Here is a 23,164-nt window from a genome sequence, read left to right on the forward strand (position 1 = left end):
TGTCCCGTTTGATTTCCTTGTTTTTCTAATCTCTTGTTCTCCACATTTCTGCATCAGTTTATTTATTTATTTTGAAAAGGTCCTCTCAATTTCATGAATAAGGAAGCCCTAAATATATGGTTTAAAGTCCTTTACCATGGGAGTTTAATTCCCTTTTATTAGAGAAATGAAAAAGACTCATTAAAATGTCTAATATATACTTGCTCTCTCCACCCCTTTTGAGCATGCAAGCATCTTCATAGCCATAGCCACATATCTGTCAGTGATTTGCCCTGACTAATTTTAAATGACTTTAATTATGGAGACTGTGCAATTTCCCTAGGGACATTATTTCCATAACCGTATGCTTCCTCACAATGAGATTTTATTCCCCCCCCCCTGCCCCAATCACAGATCTTTTTCTTCTTGCTGCTTCTTTTAATTGGAAATTCTTCTCTGTTCTTCCCTCAGCCTTTAGAAGACTGCCAGGGGCAAGTTATATTAATAGCTCCTGCGTGTTTCAGAATGGGTAACTCAATTGGCTCACTCCTCCCTTCGTACTGAACTCTCTCTCTCCTGCTTGACTGTGACTTGAACTGTACTTTCATCCCAAACCAAAAGAAAACAAAAGGAAAAACTTGGCTTCCCCCTGTAGTACACTGCATCTGTGTGGTTGCTACCCCTGGGAAGAAAAAACAATACACAAAGGACAACATTCAACACTGGTTGTGTACAGAGTTTTAATTTTTCTGGTTCACGGGAAGTTTAGGTGACAGGGGAAATGAAGGGTGAAGCCTGCAACAACTCTTGTTTTATCTCTGTCCTGAGCAACAAGGAAAGGAGGGGAGTAAGAAAATTTCAGTAGCTATGTTGCATGGTCTGTACAGCATGCCTAGCCATACCACAATAAGTGGTGGCTACAAACACTATCTTCAGTTCTTGCACTCACAGGGGGTTGTACTGCATGACCTTTAAAGTTTCTATTAACTCTACAATTTATTTTGATTATTATGTATTGGATTTCTTAGCATATATCCAATTTCTTCACCATAATGTCCCAGGCCAGGTTACAACAAGCTTGTTCCCTCTTCCACGTGACAGGCCTTGAGATATTCATATCATATCTCCTCTCAGTCTCCACTTTTCCAAGCCAAACATATCCAGCTCCTTCAACTGTTCCTCATCAGGCTTGGTTTCCAGACCCTTGATCACCTTGCCTCTGCACACATTCCAGTTTGTCAACATCCTTCCTAAATTGTGGTGCCCAGAATTGGACGCAGTATTCCAGGTGCGATCTGACCAAGGCAGAATAAAGAAGGACTATTGTTTCCTTGAACTGAACACTATACTTCTGTTGATGCAGCCTAGAAAAGCATTAGCTTTTTTTTTTTTTTTGCTGCTGCATCACACTGTTGACTCATGTTAAGCTTGGGGTCCATCAAGATCCCTAGATCTTTTTCACATGTACTGCTAGTAAGCCAGGTGTTCCCCATATTTTATTTGTGCATCTGGTTTGTCCTCCCTAAGTGCAGAACCTTACTTTTGTCCCTATTGAAGCACTTTCAATTATAAAAATGCTGTTCTGGCTGTTTGTGTGCCAGTATTGGCACTTTCCTTAATGTGTCTGGGCTAATAGCTTTTTCTGATCCAGTTCTGTTAGCTCCACACGTTAAAGCTCTGCTAGTCAACACAATCCCATACTTTCAATCCTTTGTTATTGTATGTAGAGCTGTATTTATTGGTGGCTTTACCTAAGATAACCTTGTTCATGTAGAGAGTGATTGTTTTGATAATGGTTACTTGCCAGTGTTTCTTAATTTTGCTAGGACAAAATTATGTGCATCTAGCAGAATATTTCCTGACAGTTGGGGATCAAATGATTTGCATATCAAACATTTACATACTTGGCCATCTTTAATCACACAGATGTAAGACTGCTCACAAGGCAGCAATGTTCATCATGTGGAAATGGCTACAGGATTTGTACCCTTCTGATTTTATTTGTGTATAAATTTAAAAGACCCCTTTCTACAGCATATTTGAGGCAACATACAAATACAGTAGTACCTCTGGATGTGAACGGGATCCATTCCGGAGCCCCGTTCGCATCCTGAAACGAACGCAACCCACGTCTGTGCGTTGCGATTCGCCGCTTCTACACATGCGCATGACATCATTTTGAGCATCTGCGCATGAGCAAGCAGCAAAATCCGGAAGTAACGCATTCCGTTACTTCCAGGTCGCCCCGGAGCGTAACCTGAAAACGCACAACCTGAAGTGACTTCAACCCGAGGTATGACTGTAAACATACCCAACAGGAATAAAAATAATAAAACAATTAAGATGACAATAAAAAATGGAGGAAATCCATTGTGTCCAATGGACAGCAGAGTTCAGACATGATGGTAACCCATGATTAATCAAAAACAAATGAAATTTGTGTGCACGCCATCATCTAGCCTTTCTGCAACAGCTCCTGCCAACCTAGCAGTTCGAAAGCATGTCAAAGTGCAAGTAGATAAATAGGTACTGCTCCGGCAGGAAGATAAACGGCGTTTCCGTGCGCTGCTCTGGTTCGCCAGAAGCGGCTTAGTCATGCTGGCCACATGACCCGGAAGCTGTACGCCGGCTCCCTCGGCCAGTAAAGCGAGATGAGCGCTGCAACCCCAGAGTCGGCCACGACTGGACCTAATGGTCCCTTTACCTTTATGCATGTGTCCCTTAATGAAACATACAAGCTTTGCTTCTTGACTCTCCACAATTTTAGCCAAATCTTAGCATCCTGTAGCTTCCTGGAGCAACAGGTTAAGAAAGGCCAGGGTCCCCCTCCTCGGCTCCAGCAATTCAAGCACCGAGTTCTTTCCAACTTATCCACCGGTTACTTGGAAGCAATTCCCATTGAACCACGTGGGACTTAGCTCCTGAGTAAACATGCACAGGATCCGGGATGTATTGGTGTGTAGGTGGCTGCAGCCTTACAAAGCGGGACCCAAGACCCGCTCCCACGTGACCCTGAGCAACGGTCCTTCTCGCGCGCCGACCTTTACCGCCAGCCGTTACTCACACCATCCCTCCCCCCGTCGCGCGCGCGTCTCCTCTTCTCCCAAATTCAGCTCAGGGAAAACCAGCGGCTTCACCCTCGCGGAAGGCGCATGCTCCCCCGCTTCCGTCCGCGCATGCCCGGTAGGGAAGCGGAGGCGCCAAGAACTCTGATAGGGTGGGGAGGGGGAGGGAAAAGGAAAATTCTAAACCGACGGCCGCCGCCATATTGCGGAGCTGTCAGCGGCCACTTTCTGGCGCTTCTCCGGCAGCGAAGCTGTAGCAGCACCAGCGAGGCCCTGACGGAGAGGAGGAGGAGGGACGGGAGCGAGAGCGCGCACGAGTGCGCGCACCTCATCCACGCTCGGAGCGGCCCTGCAGCGCCTCCTGGCCGGCTGCGGAGGGGGCTGCGCGGGCGCCGTCGTGGTGGTGCGTGTGTGGCTCCCCGTCTCCCACCTCCGGCCCCGCCGCCGCTTGGGACCCAATCCTCTTTCCTGGAAGCAGAGAGGAAGAGGAAAGCGAAGAGTTCGCCGCCCCCGGGCTGCCTCAGCCTCCGCAGCCGCCAGGTGAGGGAGAACAGCGGGCTACTTTTCGGCCGACCCCGGCGGTGCTGCTTTGCCAGGCCTCGCCCTTTCCCTCTCGCGCTCCCTCGCTTCATCTTCACGCCTCACACCTGGGGGGCAGAAGCTGAGGGAAGACCCCCCCCCGGCGCGCACTGCCGGCTCCTGCGCAAGCTTAACGGGGATGTGGGCGGTGGGAATCGTAGTTCCGAAACACTGTTTATGTTTGTATCTGAGGGAGAGAGAAACTCTTCGCTTCCCTTCGCCCCCCTCAGCAGCGATTATTCCTCGTCTCTCTCTCGCCCGCCCCCCCACCCGACAGCGATTCAACTCACTCCCCGCCCCCCCAAAAGGTATTTCCTTCCGCGGGGACTCCCGACTCCTTCTCCGCTTCTCCGCCTTTTTCTCCTCCACCCGCCCACTCCCCTCAGCCCCTGAGGAAGGAAGGAAGGGCTGGCGTGAGAGGGTCACTGGTCCGGGAAGGCGTAATCGTTCCATATAAGTGTGTGTATATGTGTATGCATGTATATGTCTTTATATGCATATATATGCGTGCGCGCGCGCGCGTATATATGTGTGTGTGTACATACACAAACACAGAAGGTTAGTGTCATATGCTGCAGGCTGCCTCTAATGTTTACATTTCCAACTAACGGCATTTTACAAGACCACCTTCGCTGCTGCTGATTTATTTCCTTTGTTAGCAAAAAAAGGGAAAGGGCAGGCAGAGCAGCCCGGAGCGTGTTTACTCTGTAGTAACCTCCCGCTCCCACAAACGCACGCAATCTCAATAGGGTTTACGATCCCTGCCTGCTTAGCGCTGCTTGAGGGTTGCAGCCGAACAACCTGAACTTAAGCACGTTTGCGTGGAATTAATTTCTGTTGGATATGCTTGGTTTAAGGGCAGAATGTACAATCCGGAGCTGGGGAGAAAGTTGCATCTCGGAAGTCAGTTGTGGGATCGGGCTGCAAGTCTTTTAACACCCCAGGCTTAATGCACATCTGCTTGTAAGGAAGCTCTGTTGGAATTATTTGCGGGGCTTATTTCCCAGTTAAGCTTGTTTAGCAAATTGCTGTACGAGAATAATCGAGTGTCGTCGTCGTCTCCGTCCCCCCCCCCCCACCGCATGTGTAGTAATAGTGGTCGGTATTATTGGGGAGAGAATAGAAGAGATGGGGCGGAAATGGGGATTGAACTTGAAGCTTCTTCTGTCATGCGGCTCAGCTACTTGTTGCGAACGGGGACGAGTACATTTTTAACACGTTCCTCATGTCGGCAGCTGCCAAACTTCTACCCAACCCCTTGCCTGTCACCGTTTCAGGAGGAGGGGGAAAGTCCATAGAAGCATGCAGCAGCTGAAGGAAATGGTGACTGCTGGAGCGCTGCAGAGTCAGAAATGATCACCAGTCTCCATATGCCCCCCTTTGCCCCCCTTATTCTTCCCATTCTTCCCGGTACAGGTTGAAATTTGGATCCTAGAATCAGACCTCAGCTAGCTGCCAGTAGACCAAGAATCTGGAGAATTTGAAAGTATTCCAGATTGAAGTGGGGATGATGAAGCATTTTAAAAGTAATTAAATGCAAAAGTTCTGCAAAATCCAACACAAACAGAATTTTAGCCACAGTATAGCTCACCCATGCGCTAATCATGTGTTCATGATAAAAGCACCCATAATAGACAAATAAAGAATGACATCATATGAAACTGATCCAAAGACTGATGCTGTCCATTGTTGAAAACGAATCTACTTTTTCGTGTTTTTTTGCCTTTTTAATGTATTAATTTACATAACGAGCACAATAATTGTATTGTGAGTTATTTGGGTCAGTGTTTTATGCAAATCTCCTTTATGGTGGTAAGCTTATGAACAAAGTAATTAAAGTTAAAAGTTAAGGCTTGAGAACTTTGGCTGTAATTCTCCACATAGGCTGCCTAAGTCCCTTTGACTTCAAGTGCTTGCAGTGCTGCAGAGCTTTAAGACTGCAATTCCCTTATTAAGAACAAGTGAGCATCAGTACTGGATCAGATCATGGGCCAAAGTAGATGATATGGTGGCGCTGTGGGTTAAACCACAGAGCCTAGGACTTGCCGATCAGAAGGTCGGCGGTTCTAATCCCCGCGATGGGGTGAGCTCCCGTTGCTCGGTCCCTGCTCCTGCCAACCTAGCAGTCCGAAACCACATCAAAGTGCACGTAGATAAATCATAGAATCATAGAGTTGGAATAGACCACAAGGGCCATTGAGTCCAACCCCCTGCCAAGCACCATCAGAGCACTGCAGTCCGTGATCTAAGAATCCAAACTGTTCCTGTTTACACCATTTGCGAAGCCAGCTGTTCACTTCCACTATTTTCCCCTCTCTCCCTGGGCCACGTCGTTCAACTGGGAGGACAGATGAGATGACAATTTGTGCATTTAATTGCTTCAATTTCCTGCCCAGAGACTTGTAGTCTCTTTTGATCTTCTGGAGGCTATTGCTTGCAGTGTCATTGGTTCCCACATGAACCAAGAGGAAGGGGTATTTGTCAGTGGGTTTTATGATTCCTTGCAGTCGTTCAGTTACATCTTGGATCTTAGCCCCGGGGAGACAGCACACTTCCCGAGACATCTTGTCAGGCCCACAGATCACTGCTTCTGTTCCCCTCAGTAGGGAATCCCCTATCACCACTACACGCCTCCTCTTAGGTTTGGTCGGGGTTCTTCCGTGAGCTGTCCGTTCCAAGGTCGCCTGCACATTCCCTGAGGACTGACTTTGCTGCTCGTCTTCATATACCTGATCGGCTGTAATAGGGAGAGATCCTCAAATGGAGTCTGTTCTTCGTCTTCACTGCTAGGGGAGAGGACTTCAAAGCGATTGTGTATTTCTAAACAATCAGAGCGAACCCTGGGCCTCCTACTTCTTTGAGTCACGTTTCTCCATATATCTGGCACCTGTGTTGGTGAACTAGCCTCCTTCTCAGGGGTGTCCCCTGTCGTCTCCTTGGTGGAGACGGTGTTCTCTGTTGCTTCCAAGAAGAGCTCCAGCTCCTCCCACAGCTAATCACCTGACTCAGCAGAAACCCTGCCCCCTCTGACCTTTGCACAGGGAGAGCAGCTAATCAGCCGCAAAGAAACACACACACAAGAAAACCCTTTTGCTCCTCCTTCAGCTGCTGCCCTGCAAGCTCTGATAAGCTCCTCCCACCGCTAATCACCTGACTCAACAGAAACCCTGCCCCCTCTGACCTTTGCACAGGGAGAGCAGCTAATCAGCCACAAAGAACCTAGGATACCGCTCTGGCGGGAAGGTAAACGGCATTTCCGTGCGCTGCTCTGGTTTGCCAGAAGCAGCTTAGTCATGCTGGCCACATGACCCGGAAGCCGTACGCGGCAATAAAGCGAGATGAGCACTGCAACCCCAGAGTCAGCCACGACTGGACCTAATGGTCAGGGGTCCCTTTTGTTGTTTAGTCGTTTAGTCGTGTCCGACTCTTCGTGACCCCATGGACCAGAGCACGCCAGGCACTTCTGTCCTCCACTGCCTCCCGCAGTTTGATCAAACTCATGCTGGTAGCTTCAAGAACACCATCCAACCATCTCATTCTCTGTCGTCCCCTTCTCCTTGTGCCCTCCATCTTTCCCAACATCAGGGTCTTTTCCAGGGAGTCTTCTCTTCTCATGAGGTGGCCAAAGTATTGGAGCCTCAGCTTCACGATCTGTCCTTCCAGTGAGCGCTCAGGGCTGATTTCCTTCAGAATGGAGAGGTTTGATCTTCTTGCAGTCCATGGGACTCTCAAGCGTCTCCTCCAGCACCATAATTCAAAAGCATCAATTCTTCGGCGATCAGCCTTCTTTATGGTCCAGCTCTCACTTCCATACATCACTACTGGGAAAACCATGGCTTTTACTATACGGACCTTTGTTGGCAAGGTGATGTCTCTGCTTTTTAAGATGTTGTCTAGGTTTGCCATCGCCTTTCTCCCAAGGAGCAGGCGTCTTTTAATTTTGTGACTGCTGTCACCATCTGCACTGATCATGGAGCCCAAGAAGGTAAAATCTCTCACTGCCTCCATTTCTTCCCCTTCTATTTGCCAGGAGGTGATGGGCCCAGTGGCCATGATCTTCGTTTTTTTGATGTTGAGCTTCAGACCATATTTTGCGCTCTCCTCTTTCACCCTCATTAAAAGGTTCTTTAATTCCTCTTCACTTTCTGCCATCAAGGTTGTGTCATCTGCATATCTGAGGTTGTTGATATTTCTTCCGGCAATCTTAATTCCGGCTTGGGATTCATCCAGCCCAGCCTTTCGCATGATGAATTCTGCATATAAGTTAAATAAGCAGGGAGACAATATACAGCCTTGCCGTACTCCTTTCCCAATTTGGAACCAATCAGTTGTTCCATATCCAGTTCTAACTGTAGCTTCTTGTCCCACATAGAGATTTCTCAGGAGACAGATGAGGTGATCAGGCACTCCCATTTCTTTAAGAACTTGCCATAGTTTGCTGTGGTCAACACAGTCAAAGGCTTTTGCATAGTCAATGAAGCAGAAGTAGATGTCTTTCTGGAACTCTCTAGCTTTCTCCATAATCCAGCGCATGTTTGCAATTTGGTCTCTGGTTTCTCTGCCTCTTCTAAATCCAGCTTGCACTTCTGGGAGTTCTCGGTCCACATACTGCTTGAGCCTTCCTTGTAGAATTTTAAGCATAACCTTGCTAGCGTGTGAAATGAGTGCAATTGTGCGGTAGTTGGAGCATTCTTTGGAACTGCCTTTCTTTGGGATTGGGATGTAGACTGATCTTCTCCAATCCTCTGGCCACTGCTGAGTTTTCCAAACTTGCTGGCATATTGAGTGTAGCACCTTAACAGCATCATCTTTTAAAATTTTAAACAGTTCAGCTGGAATACCATCACTTCCACTGGCCTTGTTATTTGCAGTGCTTTCTAAGGCCCATTTGACTTCACTCTCCAGGATGTCTGGCTCAAGGTCAGCAACCACACTACCTGGGGTGTACGAGACATCCATATCTTTCTGGTATAATTCCTCTGTGTATTCTTACCAACTCTTCTTGATGTCTTCTGCTTCAGTTAGGTCTTTACCACTTTTGTCCTTTATTATGGTAATCTTTGTACGAAATGTTCCTTTCATATTTCCGATTTTCTTGAACAGATCTCTGGTTCTTCCCATTCTGTTGCTTTCCTCTGTTTCTTTGCATTGCTCGTTTAAGAAGGCCTTCTTGTCTCTCCTTGCTATTCTTTGGAAATCTGCATTCAATTTCTTGTATCTTTCATTATCTCCCTCGCATTTTGCTTGCCTTCTCTCCCCCGCTATTTGTAAGGCCTCGTTGGACAGCCACTTTGCTTTCTTGCATTTCTTTTTCATTGGGATGGTTTTAGTTGCTGCCTCCTGTATAATGTTGCGAGCCTCCACCCATAGTTCTTCAGGCACTCTGTCCAGCAAATCTAAATCCTTAAACCTGTTCCTCACTTCCACTGTGTATTCATAAGGGATTTGGTTTAGATTGTATCTTACCTGTCCAGTGGTTTTTCCTACTTTCTTCAGTTTAAGCTTGAATTTTGCTATAAGAAGCTGATGATCTGAGCCACAGTCAGCTCCAGGTCTTGTTTTTGCTGACTGTATAGAGCTTCTCCATCTTTGGCTGCAGAGAATATAATCAATCTGATTTCGATGTTGCCCATCTGGGGATGTACATGTGTAGAGTCGTCTCTTGTGTTGTTGGGAAAGCGTGTTTGTGATGACCAGCTTGTTCTCTTGGCAGAACTCTATTAGCCTTTGCCCTGCTTCGTTTTGATCTCCAAGGCCAAACTTGCCAGTTGTTCCTTTTATCTCTTGATTCCCTACTTTAGCATTCCAATCCCCTACAATGAGCAGAACATCCTTCTTTGGTGTCACTTCTATAAGGTCTTGTAATTCTTCATAGAATTGGTCAATTTCAGTTTCTTCAGCACCAGTAGTTGGTGCATAAACTTGGATTACTGTGATGTTAAAAGGTCTGCCTTGGATTTGTATCGAGATCATTCTATCATTTTTGAGACTGCATCCCAGTACAGCTTTCGCCACTCTTTTGTTGACTATGAGGGCCACTCCATTTCTTTTACGGGTTTCTTGCCCACAGTAGTAGATATGATAGTCATCCGAACTGAATTCGCCCATTCCCGTCCATTTTAGCTCACTGATGCCCAGGATGTCAATATTTATTCTCGCCATCTCATTTTTGACCACATCCAACTTACCCAGGTTCATGGTTCTTACATTCCAGGTTCCTATGCAATATTTTTCTTTACAGCATCAGACTTTCCTTTCGCTTCCATGCATATCCGCAACTGAGCGTCCTTTCGGCTTTGGCCCAGCCGCTTCATCAGCTCTGGATCTACTTGTACTTGTCCTCCGCTCTTCCCCAGTAGCATGTTGGACACCTTCCGACCTGAGGGGCTCATCTTCCAGCGTCATAACTTTTATATGCCTGTTGTCTTTGTCCATGGAGTTTTCTTGGCAGGGATACTGGAGTGGCTTGCCGGTTCCTACTCCAGGTGGATCACGTTTGGTCAAAACTCTCCACTATTTACCTTTACCTTTACTATATAGTGTGCCTGCTTTTGTTATTTAAATAGCAGTTGGGAGGAATGTAAGGATTGGTAAGTAAGCATGGAGTTTAAACCCTTTCCTCCTGTATCATGCCCCCCCACCAGCCCCTTCAACTGCTGTTGATACTTACATTGATTTATTTGTGAAGATCCCAGTTCAGATCCCATTAGTATTTATGTGTTTAGTGTATTTTGCCTCAGTACACCTCACTTTACAAATTGTTTTGCTATTTTGTTGCCCATTCACCCAGCTTGAAGAGATTGTTTTGGAGTTCCTCACTGACTGCTTGGTCTTCACTGTCCTGAGTTATTTGTTTTCACCTATAAATCTCTGTTTTCAAATAGCTTATGAATGTGTTAAATAGCACCAGTTCCAGTGCTTCTTGGGAGACCCCAGTGCTTGCTTCACTCCATTGTCTGATTTTTCCTGCCTTTGCTCTGAAGTTTACAAAGGCATCTTTGGTGAGGAACTTCAAAGCTTTGTAGAAGTCTTATAGTCTTGTTTACAAGACTACTCCTGGTCCCATGTTATTTATTATACTTCTTGCCTGCCCTTCACTGTGAGGTCCCAGGGCAAGTTACAACAATTTAACAACAGGATATTAAAAACAGCTAAAACAAATAACAGAAGAACAGTAAAAATAATAAGGGTGGATCTTAAAATAGATATATTGGATTTCAAAGGCCCAGGTAGACATACTAAAAGTATTCTAAAAGTCTGTCAGGCATGATTTTGTTTGCAGAAAGCTGATCCTTGTCAGTGTAATAAAGGTTTCTTCAGGGCACTTTGCATGTGGTGCCTCTGTAGAAGGTCTTAACAATTTTTGTTCTACATACCGTATTTACTCAAATCTAATGCTCACCTTTTTTTGGTCAAATTATGTTGCAAAAATTAAGGTGTGCATTAGATTTGATGGCACATTTACTTTTGCCAACAAATACGGTACTTTTTTGGGTTTCAAAGTTCAGAAAATTGAAGTAAAATTGGGAATATAAAATATTTTTCTTATTCTGGTTAAGAAAACATAGTTTGTAGGAGTCCAGAGTAAGGAATTGAAGAAAATGAGCTACCAGCACTAATTTGCTGAGTAGCCAAGTGATGCAGTCTTAATATGCTTAACCTTCTTCATTCATAAACAGAACCTGGTTTATAATTTTATATTATGTAACAGATTTTAATGAGCCTTTTGTGAAGTACTTTATCAATCTGAAGCTGGTTTGGAGAACCTTTTTCAACCTGAGAGCTGCTTTCAGGGGGACATGGGGGGGAGAGCTGCATTCCTGTGGTAGGTTTAGCCAGAGAGGTGAAAGTGGATGCAGCAATGGATGTGAGTCTGACCTTTGTACAGAGACCATCCTACAGGCAGGCATTGGCCAGAGGTTTATACACACCCACCCTTACGACAAAAGGGGGGGAAATTGCGGGCAAGGGTTCCCTTCCTGTGTACCTGGCCATTCTGAAGTTTGATTTTGTGTATCTGATGGCATATTTGGTATGAAGGCAGGAGTGTAAGTAGAATAAATACTAAAATAGAGAAGAAAACCATTTTGATCTAGTTCTTGGTTCTGATCCTGCCCATTTGTGACAGTGAGTGAGATTTACTGGATGTGTGTTGTCTGCTTTTTGAACCCAAGTCTGTAGCATGAGACAGAGCATCTTTCTTGTCCTTCCTGAAGGCAAGTTAGCAAAGTTTGCTGATGACACCAAGTTGTTTGGGGTAGTTGCAATCCTTCAAATACCACAAATTGCAAAAAGAACCAAATAAATTCTCTACATAAAGTTGTTCTCAAGTTTTTAAAATACAGGTTTTGGCAAACTACCCTCTCTGATTGAGTAAAAGAGGTTTGATTTCCCCCCCCTTTTGCTAGAATGAAACTGCAGTCACATCTCTTCTAGACTGTTTTTCCAGTGTATCTTCAGCTAGATCCCCCATCTTGTGTGTGTTTTTAAAAAAACACCTATAATAGTAATAATAATTTTATTATTTATACCCCGCCCATTTGGCTGGGTTTCCCCAACCACATTGGGTGGCTCCTAACAGAATATTAAAAACACGATAAAACATAGACATATTGTGGTGACCATAACAAAAAGGCGCCATTTGGTTTCTAGCTTTTATATTTCAGTTTCTAACATTGATTGTCGTTTTTATGGCAGGCAGTGCAACATCCATTTTTTAATGTTGTGTTTATTGTAGGTATGTGTTTGTTTTTTGCTTAAGATATTGTATGTCGCTTTGAGTTGCCATGACAAAAAAGTGATTAATAACTTTAATAAATAATAATACTAAAACAATTTATTAGCCTTCCCATGCTCATGAATATTTAAGATAAAAAAAGATTCAACAGACATAAAATGGTTGTCTTTTATAAATAATAGGCTTTTGGCAAACATTATTTGGAAATGTCTATTAAAAATAGCATTTTCTGTAGTTTGTAAAATGACAGCTGATGAAGAGTTCAAGGGCAGAGGAATGGATTTTCTGCCTTGATTATAAGATGCTGCATCCTTACATCCACAATGTGTAGTGGATTGAATACATATAATGTAGGTCACTCTTCCCCCAACCTGGTGCCCTCCTGATGTGTTGGTCTACAGTGACCATCAGCACCCCCATCAGCATGGCCATTGGGTAGGAATAATGGGAGTTGTAGATCAAAGCATCTTGCAGACATTAGGTTGTGGAAGGCTATGGTAGAGCAAGGCACATTGTACAAGCTGGATATAGACACTTGAATATGATGATGCACTAACTCAACAGTTTATTCCCATCACTTGTAAGACAGCTAAGACTGGGGTTGGGATGGGTGTGGTGGGGGAAGAAATCTGCTTCTATAGCCTGTCTGGCATAGTGGCTGTCAAAGTGTTTGGTACTGGATTTGTTTAGTTTTTATTAACATTAATTTGGAAGCTCCCTGTGTGATTTTCAAAACTGAAAGATGGCATATAAATGTTCTAAATAACTGCTATTATACTTAAGTAATAAGTAGATAGTGTAGATTTCCGGAAATACCATAGAATTCTTCCAGCAGCCTTTGCGTTTAATCTTTACGTGGATCTGTCCAGCTTCAAACAAAGAAATAATAATTTGTTTTGGTGCTCACAAGCAAAATGTTAGGACCAAGTGCCAACTGTAAAGACTAGAATTTTCTCTTTGTACATGTCTAATTAAGCACAGTCTTCTGAAATTTTCATGCACCAATTAGTTCCTCTCCTTCCATGTAAAATCAATGTAGCTATGCAAAGCAGATGCATATGTATATACTTAACAGCATATTGAACATTTATAGTATTAATGGGCCACTTATCTTATTAGTGAAATGTGAACTGCATGTAGTTATAAATAATTACTTTGTTTCAACAGAAAAGTACAAGGATTGTGGTACAGCAGATGATTTAACTGAACCAGAAACACAGAAAAGGGGGGAAAATGCCGAAACCAGTAAGTAATCTATTTCTTGTACTTGATTGGCTTTCAGCTCAGTGTGTTGTCTGCTACTCGTAGCAGATGTTTTTGTAAGGTAATAATCAGTGGTATTTTTCTAGAAAAAGAGGTGTCCGAACTCACAATGAACGCCTCCCTTATACAGTGGTACCTCTGGTTGCGAATGGGATCCATTCCGGAGGTCCATTCACAATGTGAAAAGCCCGCAACCTGAAGTGCCGTATCTGCGCAGGTGCGCGGTGCAATTTGGCTCTTTCGCGATTTAGCGCTACTGCGCATGCCCGAGCGACAAAACCCAGAAGTAACCCTTTCCCTTACTTCCAGGTTGCCGCGGCATGCAACCTGAAAAAAAGTAACGTGAAGCTAACATAAGATGAGGTATGACTGTAATGGCAATGGCACCCACCTGAGAAGTGCCAGAACTCAGCTCCAGTGAGTTCCGGGTGAAAAAAGCCCTGCTAATAATTACTATTAATTACTGCTGCTGCTATCTTTTCTCTCAGTTGATATATAGAAACATCATAGGAGACTTCCAAAGGGAGGCTGTAATCATAGAATTGTAGAATTGGAAGGTACCCTGAAGGTCTCCAGTCCAATCCCCTGCAATGCAGGAATCTCAGCTAGATCATACATGACAGATGGCTGCCCAACCTCTACTTAAAAAGCTCCACGGAAGGAGAGTCCACTACCTCTTGTGGGAATCTGTTCCATGGTCAAACAGCTCTTACTGTCAGAAAGTTCTTCTTGATGTTTAGTCGGAATCTCCTTTCTTGAAACTTACATCCATTGGTTCAGGTCCTAGCTTCTGGAGCAGGAGAAAACAAACTTGCTCCATCTTCCATGTGACAACCCTATAGATATAGGAGAAGAGCTATCATAGCTCCTCTCAGTCTCCTCTTTACCATGCTAAACATGCAGTCACAAACCAGATGACTATGGGAAGCCTGCGAGAAGGCACTGAACTTAATGATGCATGGATCTGTGTATGTTTTGTTTGGTTTTCTAAATGATTAGCTCTTGGTCAAGATTTGTGTTTGTGTGAGAGGGAAAATTATTATTTATTGAGACATAATTTTCTGTAGCTATGGGGTGGTGGTCAATTAAATCTTACTTAGGTCCATTAATTTCAATAGGTATACAGTACTAACTTAGTCACACTTATTTACTTTAATATGTCTGCCCCGTGTAAAACTTATTTTAATACCACACTATGTAATCTGATGAAAAACTACCGTACTACTTGGTATTTTGCAACTACTTCCTATGCTGCTTCTTGGCATTATTTCTGATACCTATTTTTTGTTTCTACGTTTGCTTACGTGCAAGTCTGGTTTGATAATATTCTTCCATGCCTATGGCCTTGAATAACTCATTCTGACTGCAGCTTCATTTTCTATATATTTAAAAGGCAGTTGAACAATATTATTGTCTGGGTGCCATAAAGGCACTTTTGTTCTAATCTGTAGCTATAAAGGAGTCTTGCTGTTGTGTAGAGTACAGTCTTGTTTTGTTTTCCTTATTTAAGCGTATATCCAAATATAGTGAGCTAGTTTAGAAAGACTTGTATTCAACCTGATGAACTGTAGTGATGATGCATGGATCTCTGATGAAGATTGCTGCAGTAAATGTGTAGCTTAGAGTGTAACACTAGTAGCACTGCCAGGGTGCAATGAAGTGTGCAGCTTTCATGAGTATGGTGGGTTGTAGCAGCTGTACATTTGATAATCTTTTACAGTTTGTGTGTGCCTGCATAAGATACAATCTTTTCCTGATCTGCTTTCCTACCTAGCATCATTTAGAGCTGGGGTGGGGGATATCTTTTGGTCTGAGGGCTGTATTCCCTTGTGGTCAACCATTCAGGGAGGGGACCCGTGCCAGTGGTAGGTAGGACAAGAAGCAAGAGCAGGTTAACTTTGTACTGTAGGCAGTGGTGATTGGTAACATTCTGACTTGGTAGGGCTGCAGTTTTTAACCTTGCTGTTTTCATCACAATGATTTTCAGACAAGAGTAACTCCATGCCTCTTGTTTAAAAATTAAGCCATACCACATAACATCAGTTTTTTTGATTCATGTAGATTACACCTACACATCCATTGTAGAAAACAATAAGACCTAAACACAGAAATATGTTAAAAATGCGAGGAGCGCTTGCTTTCAGTTGCATTCGGTTTCCTCCCAGTCAATTTAAGTTTTTCTCTAGATTAAAATAACACCTCTTCTCTAAATTAAAAGATCAAAGTATTAAATTAATAGACAAAAATGATGTGTTTCATTTGAGCCAGTGTACATAAGAATGTACCCTGTAATGCATGGCTCAGTTTTGAAAATATGAAGTAATAATCTCTGTTCAAGTGCTGAGTACATCACACCAGAGTAATCATAATCAGCCTCTTATATCTGACATTAGGGAGAATATCTTCCAGGTTTAGGAAATGAAGTGAAATCAGTGTGATATCCAGAGAGGCATAGAGCCCAAACCTTTCATTTTAGAAATACAGTGGTACCTTGGGTTACATACGCTTCAGGTTACATATGCTTCAGGTTACAGACTCCGCTAACCCAGAAATATTACCTCGGGTTAAGAACTTTGCTTCAGGATGAGAACAGAAGTTGTGCTCTGGCGGCGCAGCAGTAGTGGGAGGCCCCATTAGCTAAAGTGGTGCTTCAGGTTAAGAACAGTTTCAGGTTAAGAACGAACCTCCGGAATGAATTAAGTACTTAACCCGAGGTACCACTGTACACTGACAAACCCACAAAAAGCAAGCAAGAAATAATAGCAGTAGCATTTTCTTTCATTCTACATTCAAGCACATTTGTAATTATTGACAAATAATGTTTCTATTGCTATTAAAGGAGTATCAGGATCGAGGCTTGAAGGGCTCAATCTTACCTGGCACTATAAGTTAAATAAGTACTTCTGCATTTTTCAAAGGATTGTACTATTCAGTATATAACTTTTCTGTACTAATTCAAAGCAGAATGTTCAGAATCTAAATGTCCTACCACGTGTCTGCATTTTGTGTTTTGTCTGGTATGTTAATCATTTCCGTTTGAGTCTCAACCATACACAAAAAGAATATTTAAAGCGCACAGTGCCTTCTGGAATGCATGCATTTAAAATGAATTCGCATGCTCCTTAAATACATGCTAATTAAGTCAAACAACCCAGTTATTAAAATTAAAAATCCTTTTCAGCTTTAGCAGTGCATCTGTTTCCAAATACTATGTTACTTGTGCACATTAGATAAGTGTTTATATCAAAAAGCATTGCAATTAATGTAAGCCAACAATTAAATGCATCAGTTAATCTAGGATTTCTTATGAATCCTGAAGGCAGAATATCACTCTTTGATAAAATGAATTGTACTAGAAAGCAATAGTGCCAAATATGAAAGATTATTTCGTGTTATAAATATTAGCACACAAGTGTTCAAGGGAGAATCATTGGCCTGATTAACACATAACTATGGTTTATTAAGCAATGAGTAAGAGTTATGTCTCAGGCTAGCAGTTTAACTAAGGTTTATTAACTATGGTTAAAGGACATTCATTAATCAAGGTTTGTAATTGTGTTACAAACCTTAGTTAAATTTAACAGTAACTTATTGTTATGTTTGAATACATCCCACCTCTTAACTATGGTTAAGGATTCATCAGCGTTCCAAAGCTACAGAGCCGCAAGTGAAGGGTGACAAAGAATTCAAACCACTCTCAAGGTTCAGCTGCTCTTGTTGTTGCTTTTAACTTTTCTGTGTCACAATGAACCAAGGTTTAAGTGATCATCTGTCAGATACCTCAACTTTAACTATGGTTCCTGCAGTTGTCAATCTTTTTGTATCAGTGGGCACATTTTGAATTTTGAGAGCATGCTGTTGGCACTAGTCACAGAATGACTGGCCCAGAGGCATGTGATAACACAAAATAGCTGTCATGGTGGGCATGACATAAAACAAAATTAGAGAGTATAGTCATTGGGAAGTTTTCGGCTTAACTATTTCATGCTAGAAAGGGCTTTCCTTTTTGAATTTCTTACTTCACTTACAGAAGGGAGCAGCTAGCCTACCTCATTTAATATAGATTACTTATAAGGATATGTGCACATTCTGTTTCGTAACCTTCTTTTTAGGAGGTCTAGATACTTATTATTATTATTTTAAAATGAAAGCTCGGTGTCTGGGGGCCCTCTGCCCAGGGTTGCCAAGGGAGATCAACACAAGCCATGGTGCTTGTGGGTACTGCATTGGTGACCCTTGGTGTATATTAACTACAGGCAGTGACTATTTTAGGTGCGTCCAATTGACACATGAACTCTGACATGTGGGTCCTTTTAGACACGGAAGAGGGCAGAACGGGGGTGTGATGGGGCATAACAGAGGCGGGGCTCAGTGGGGTGAGTGAAGTGCTAAGAGAGATCCACAGCCACTCACTGTCTTAATTTGCACAGAGGCAGTTGCTCAATTTTAGTAGGTTGCAGGTGCAGTTTACTGGGCCCAGAAAATACTGTTGACACCTCATAGCTGTAAGCCCTGATTGCCAGTTTTATTTCCACCCCCCTCTGAACATTTGCCTAAATTTGAATCTGTATATGTATATTAGCTTAGCACATGAAAAAGTTTTTGTCATAGGTCTATGCTCCAAATGTGTTAGAAACAGCAATGCTTCTGTAAAGAGTAGATAGGTAGCCGTGTTGGTCTGCCATAGTCAAAATAAAAAAATTCCTTCCAGTAGCACCTTAAAGACCAACTAAGTTAGTTCTTGGTATGAGCTTTCGTGTGCATGCACACTTCTTCAGATACGTGGTATCTGAAGAAGTGTGCATGCACACGAAAGCTCATACCAAGAACTAACTTAGTTGGTCTTTAAGGTGCTACTGGAAGGAATTTTTTTATTTTGACTTCTGTAAAGAGTTCAGAATGGGAGAGCACAGTAGGGCTTTTCTGTGCCCTTCCACTGACTTGAATACAGCCTATGGCCTCTGATACATACAGCAAGAGGGTTGTAGTTAAAACCATGAAGGCTCTGAGGTATGCACAATAAAAGGTGTCTTTGGGTCCTGGTAGCAATACTGCTGGGTATTATAAGGTCAGCAAAAAATTCCTATGCTCCTGTCAGAATAGAACAAAATATTTATATCCTCATGACTGTTGTGAGACATTCTGTCGGGAAAGACAGTCAGCTTACAAAGCTTATGCTAGTCTGCCAAATTACGTATGACATTTCTGTGGTTGTCACTGAAGGAAACCTATTCCGATAACAACAACTGAGAACCATATTGGAGGCTGGGCTTAAAAACTCCCAACATGTTGCCATAGTTCAAAGAGACAATGTACGTACAGTGCATACATGCACCCTGCTAGATCATTAGAGACAAAGGCATCTAATTTACAATGGGGGCAGAACCTTGATGCTCTTTGTACAACACAAATGATCTGTTTAAGGCAAGCTTCTTTGACTTCTGCTCCTAGAAAGCAAGTCATCATTCTCAGCTAACTCTGAGGCAAGCTAATCCTGGAGTGCAGCGAACGTGGACTGTGCCACTTCTCTCTAGTCATTTACCACTCCATTATCCTTACTATTTTATCTCATTCACTGAATTGCCATTTTAACTAAAATGTATGGCTTGTGTATTTGCCTGTTTTTCAAGGCATAGAATGTCCTTTTTTAAAGTTATCTTTAAAATCTAAGCATCTTTTTCCAGATACTTTCTTGGGCTGCCATCTATCTCTTCAGAGATTAAAATTGGCTGTAAATCACTCCCTCAGAACGCAAAACAGAGATATTATTCACAATTTTTAAACTCTTCCAAGCATAAGATTTTGTGTTCAGTGCTTGTTGGAGTACCAGGGTTAATATCCCAAATGATATTATGATACAGCAATCTAGTTTATTGTCTACAATTAAAGCTTCTTTCAAGCTTAATTTCAGTGGTGGGAGGGGTGAGCAACCTGCAGGTAGCAAGAGTGACTGAGTTAGTGACTCATGCCACAGAGGATGTTCATTACAAATCTGAAAGAGTTGGGGCTATCCTTTAGAATGAGTTTGGATAGATCAAACAGATACAGTGAGTTTCCTGGTGACAATGGAATTTAATTGTTGCATACAGTGGTGCCTCGCAAGACGAAAAGAATCCGTTCTTTGATTCTCTTCGTCTAGCGTTTTTTTTGTCTTGCGAAGCAAGCCCATTGACGGATTAGCGGATTAGCGCTATTAGCGGCTTTTAGCGGCTTATCTGCTGATCGGATCAGCTGATAAGCGGCTTAGCGGCTTAGAAAGGGGGGGGGGAGGAAAAAACCCCAGCAGGAACTCGCAAGACATTGTCGTCTTGCGAAGCAAGCCCATAGGAAATTCGTTTTGCGAAGCACCTCCAAAACGGAAAACTCTTTCGTCTAGCGAGTTTTCCGTCTTGCGAGGCATTTGTCTTGCGGGGCACCACTGTATCAGGTTGCAATTTTTAACTCCTGGCAAAGGTCACAAAACTCTGTGTTGTTTTTAAAAAACTTTTCATTCTTACCAGTTCTTAGTTTGGTTGTTTAACTTTTTATTTAGTTACATGGAATGTGTAAGATGTTGTGTCAGTTTATAATTTGGCACAGTAATGCTGATCAAAGTATGAAATTCTATTTAGACTTAATACCTTCTTGTTCTATGCAGATTAATGTAAGAGTCACCACAATGGATGCAGAGCTGGAGTTTGCTATCCAGCCCAACACAACAGGAAAACAGCTTTTTGATCAGGTAATCGTCTTACTATGGGCTGATTCAAACATGACATAGCAAACTGTGACTTACACTTATTGTACAGCTAGTCATGGATCCTTGGCTGATAATGCTGCACCTGTAGGTACTAGTGTCCTGGTTTAGACGTGGCAGGCTTTTACAATGGGAAGTTGGGAGTCACATTTTAACCAGCACTTGCTGTTGCTATCTGCAACAAAATGGCTTACTGCTGTGGTCATTCTTGCCCTTTAAGAACCATATTGCTGTGAAGTTGGCCAGCCATTTGCTTATTTAGCTGTGGCAGAGCTTACTACCACTCCCCCCCTCATTGAAGGGTTAATCATGAAGCTTTATGTGACTAGTATTGATGTCATTCTTCTTTTTTAAGGTTGTAAAAACAGTTGGCCTACGGGAAGTTTGGTTTTTTGGACTACAGTATGTAGACAGCAAAGGATACTCAACTTGGTTGAAGTTGAACAAAAAGGTAATGTATAATTTGTTTTATTTAAAATAATTCAATTTGCAATGAAGGAATGGTAGGTGGTGTTAAAAAAGTATTCTAGTTTAGATTTCACTTTCATTTAGAATAAAGATGCATGTACGTCCTGTGATGTTAGTTGACCAATTTGACATCTTCAGTTTAGATTTATTTTTTCTATTTTTTCTTCAGTAGAATAAGGATTTTTAGTGATTGAACTGATGTACTCTGTTAAGACCATCTTACAAGTCAAGATAATCATATCAAGATTACAGTGGTGCCTCGCAAGACGAAATTAATCTGTTCCGCGAGTCTCTTCGTCTCGCGGTTTTTTCGTCTTGCGAAGCACGGCTATTAGCGGCTTAGCGGCTATTAGCGGCTTAGCGGCTTTAAGAAAAAGGAAACAAACTCACAAGAACTCGCAAGACGTTTCGTCTTGCAAAGCAAGCCCATAGGGAAATTCGTCTTGCGGAACGACTCAAAAAACGGAAAACTCTTTCATCTTGCGCGTTTTTCGTCTTGCGAGGCATTCGTCTTGCGAGGTACCACTGTAGCTTGACTTGTAAAATGGCCTTCACAGAGTACATCAGTTCAATCACTAAAAATCCTTATTCTATTGAAGAAAAAATTGAAAGTCAGATGCCCATTTTCTTTTCTTTCTTTTTATGGTGGCCAACTATAAACTATAAAGAAGCCCTGCTCTGAATGATTACATTTCTAAACTGATTGATCCATTTTTTTCTGTTTATATGGAGAATTTAGTTCATACTTGAAATCTTAAGAGGTTTCTGGATTTGTTTCCCATAGGGTGGTATTAATATTTGTGATGATGCACAACAGGGAATCAGTGTTAGAAACTGAGATATGAAAGCTTAGAGCTAAATGGCACCTGAAACCAAGGTTATGGACACAACAACGGAATGTCTAGGCGCACTTTTTATAACAAGAATACAAAGCTGAAAATGAATGAACTGCAGCTAAAATATTACATTCATTTTTCACATGGTCTAGTCCTTCCCCTGCCCACCCCGCTAATAATATTCTTAAGAGGGTCTCTTCACCAGTCTTCAGAGTGTAGCTGGAAGTGGGGAGGCAGAAAAAGATCCTCCTTTCCTTCTACTCTGCAGTTTTAATTTGAAATCTTAGGTGCAGTACTGTGCCCACAGCTCAGAAACAGCTTGTGCTAATGAAATTCCCAGTCACAAAATGTGCCTAGAACAATGGGAGTTTCGAACACTGCATGGAATACATTGGAAGTGGATAAGTTATAGAACCCACTTTCTTTGTCTCCTGTAGAAATGTTTTCATTCAGATCTTAGTCTTGCTGAGACTGACCCTGGGAATTTATCAGAGAGGGTGCAGCTTCACATCTGCCTGATGTGTCTCTGCAATCTGGAAGAGCTATGTTCTAATAAGTGTGGGATCAGTTTAATCAAATATTTCTCCCTGCAGTGAGAGGAGCTGAGGGTGGAAACAGAGTTTGGACAGGGATCTCCTGTGGGTGTGTTTGAAGCCAGGTAGAATAACGTCTGTTCAGGTTCTCTGAGTTCTTTCTACTTTGCTCTAAGGCAATAATTCTAGTTGTTTTTGTCTTTCAACTCATTAGTTCTTTTGAGGCACTTGAGATGGGGTGCAGCAAAAATGGTAAGAGAAGGGTTTGACATTCTTCTCTCATACGTTACAAATTATTCTAATGCAAACATCACTGGTTAGTGCTGACAGGATTGCAGCCCTGTGCAGGGGCTTCTGCGGGATTTTTTTTATAGAGGGAGGGGCAAACTGGCTGGTTTCTCACAGAAAATAAGAAGAATAGCTCCAGTACATTTTATCTCATGCCAGGTTCAAGTTGCTCTTTTTAAATGAAAGCAGAGAAATGTGAGGTGATAGCTCATTAAGTGTGGGGGGGACATTCCCCCTTGCTCCCCTCTAAAGATGAGCACTCTACTGAGAAAAACAGGATGGGAGGCATCCACTAGTTTGGAAGAACCCCAAAGTTTGCCATAGTTTTTTTTAAAGGAAAAGTTTGAACCGAGAACCCACTGATTGTCTTTTGGGGGGGGGGGGTTAGTGGAATGGGAAATCCTGATGTGCTATTTATGAAAAAGCAGACCACTTGAATATATACTGCAACTATTATTCCTTTTCTTGCATTGTTATCAAACATTAGGATTTAAAAAATCTTTTTGTGCAGTTCTTGGTAAACCTCTCAGATACACACAGACACACACACACACACACACACACACACACACACACCGAAGCTTGCCAGATATCAATTAGTGCACTTTACTTGAGAAATCTGGTGTACATGATGTTCATTAGCTCATCAATATCTGGCAATCCTGTGCAAGAGACTTTTT

At 42.6% G+C, this 23,164-nt stretch overlaps 1 protein-coding gene across 3 annotated transcripts in view; it reads left to right on the forward strand.

Moving 5' to 3' along the window:
• Positions 1-3,234: 3,234 nt before the first annotated feature.
• The window catches only part of RDX (radixin), a 33,941-nt gene continuing 14,011 nt past the window's right edge, over positions 3,235-23,164 (forward strand). The window contains exons 1-5 of one of the 3 annotated variants that reach the window (XM_081199364.1): positions 3,235-3,584; positions 10,508-10,624; positions 13,528-13,605; positions 20,261-20,344; positions 20,715-20,810. In XM_081199364.1, coding sequence (XP_081055490.1) covers positions 13,594-13,605; positions 20,261-20,344; positions 20,715-20,810 — 192 coding nt within the window. In that variant the 5' untranslated portion in view covers positions 3,235-3,584; positions 10,508-10,624; positions 13,528-13,593. Of the gene's footprint in view, positions 3,585-10,507; positions 10,625-13,527; positions 13,606-20,260; positions 20,345-20,714; positions 20,811-22,410; positions 22,449-23,164 lie in introns of those variants that run through there. The other 2 variants (XM_081199363.1, XM_081199365.1) reach the window with 2 other exon arrangements.

The sequence above is a fragment of the Podarcis bocagei genome, assembly GCF_964188305.1.
Source record: "Podarcis bocagei genome assembly, chromosome: 6".
Taxonomy (NCBI): Eukaryota; Metazoa; Chordata; class Lepidosauria; order Squamata; family Lacertidae; genus Podarcis; species Podarcis bocagei.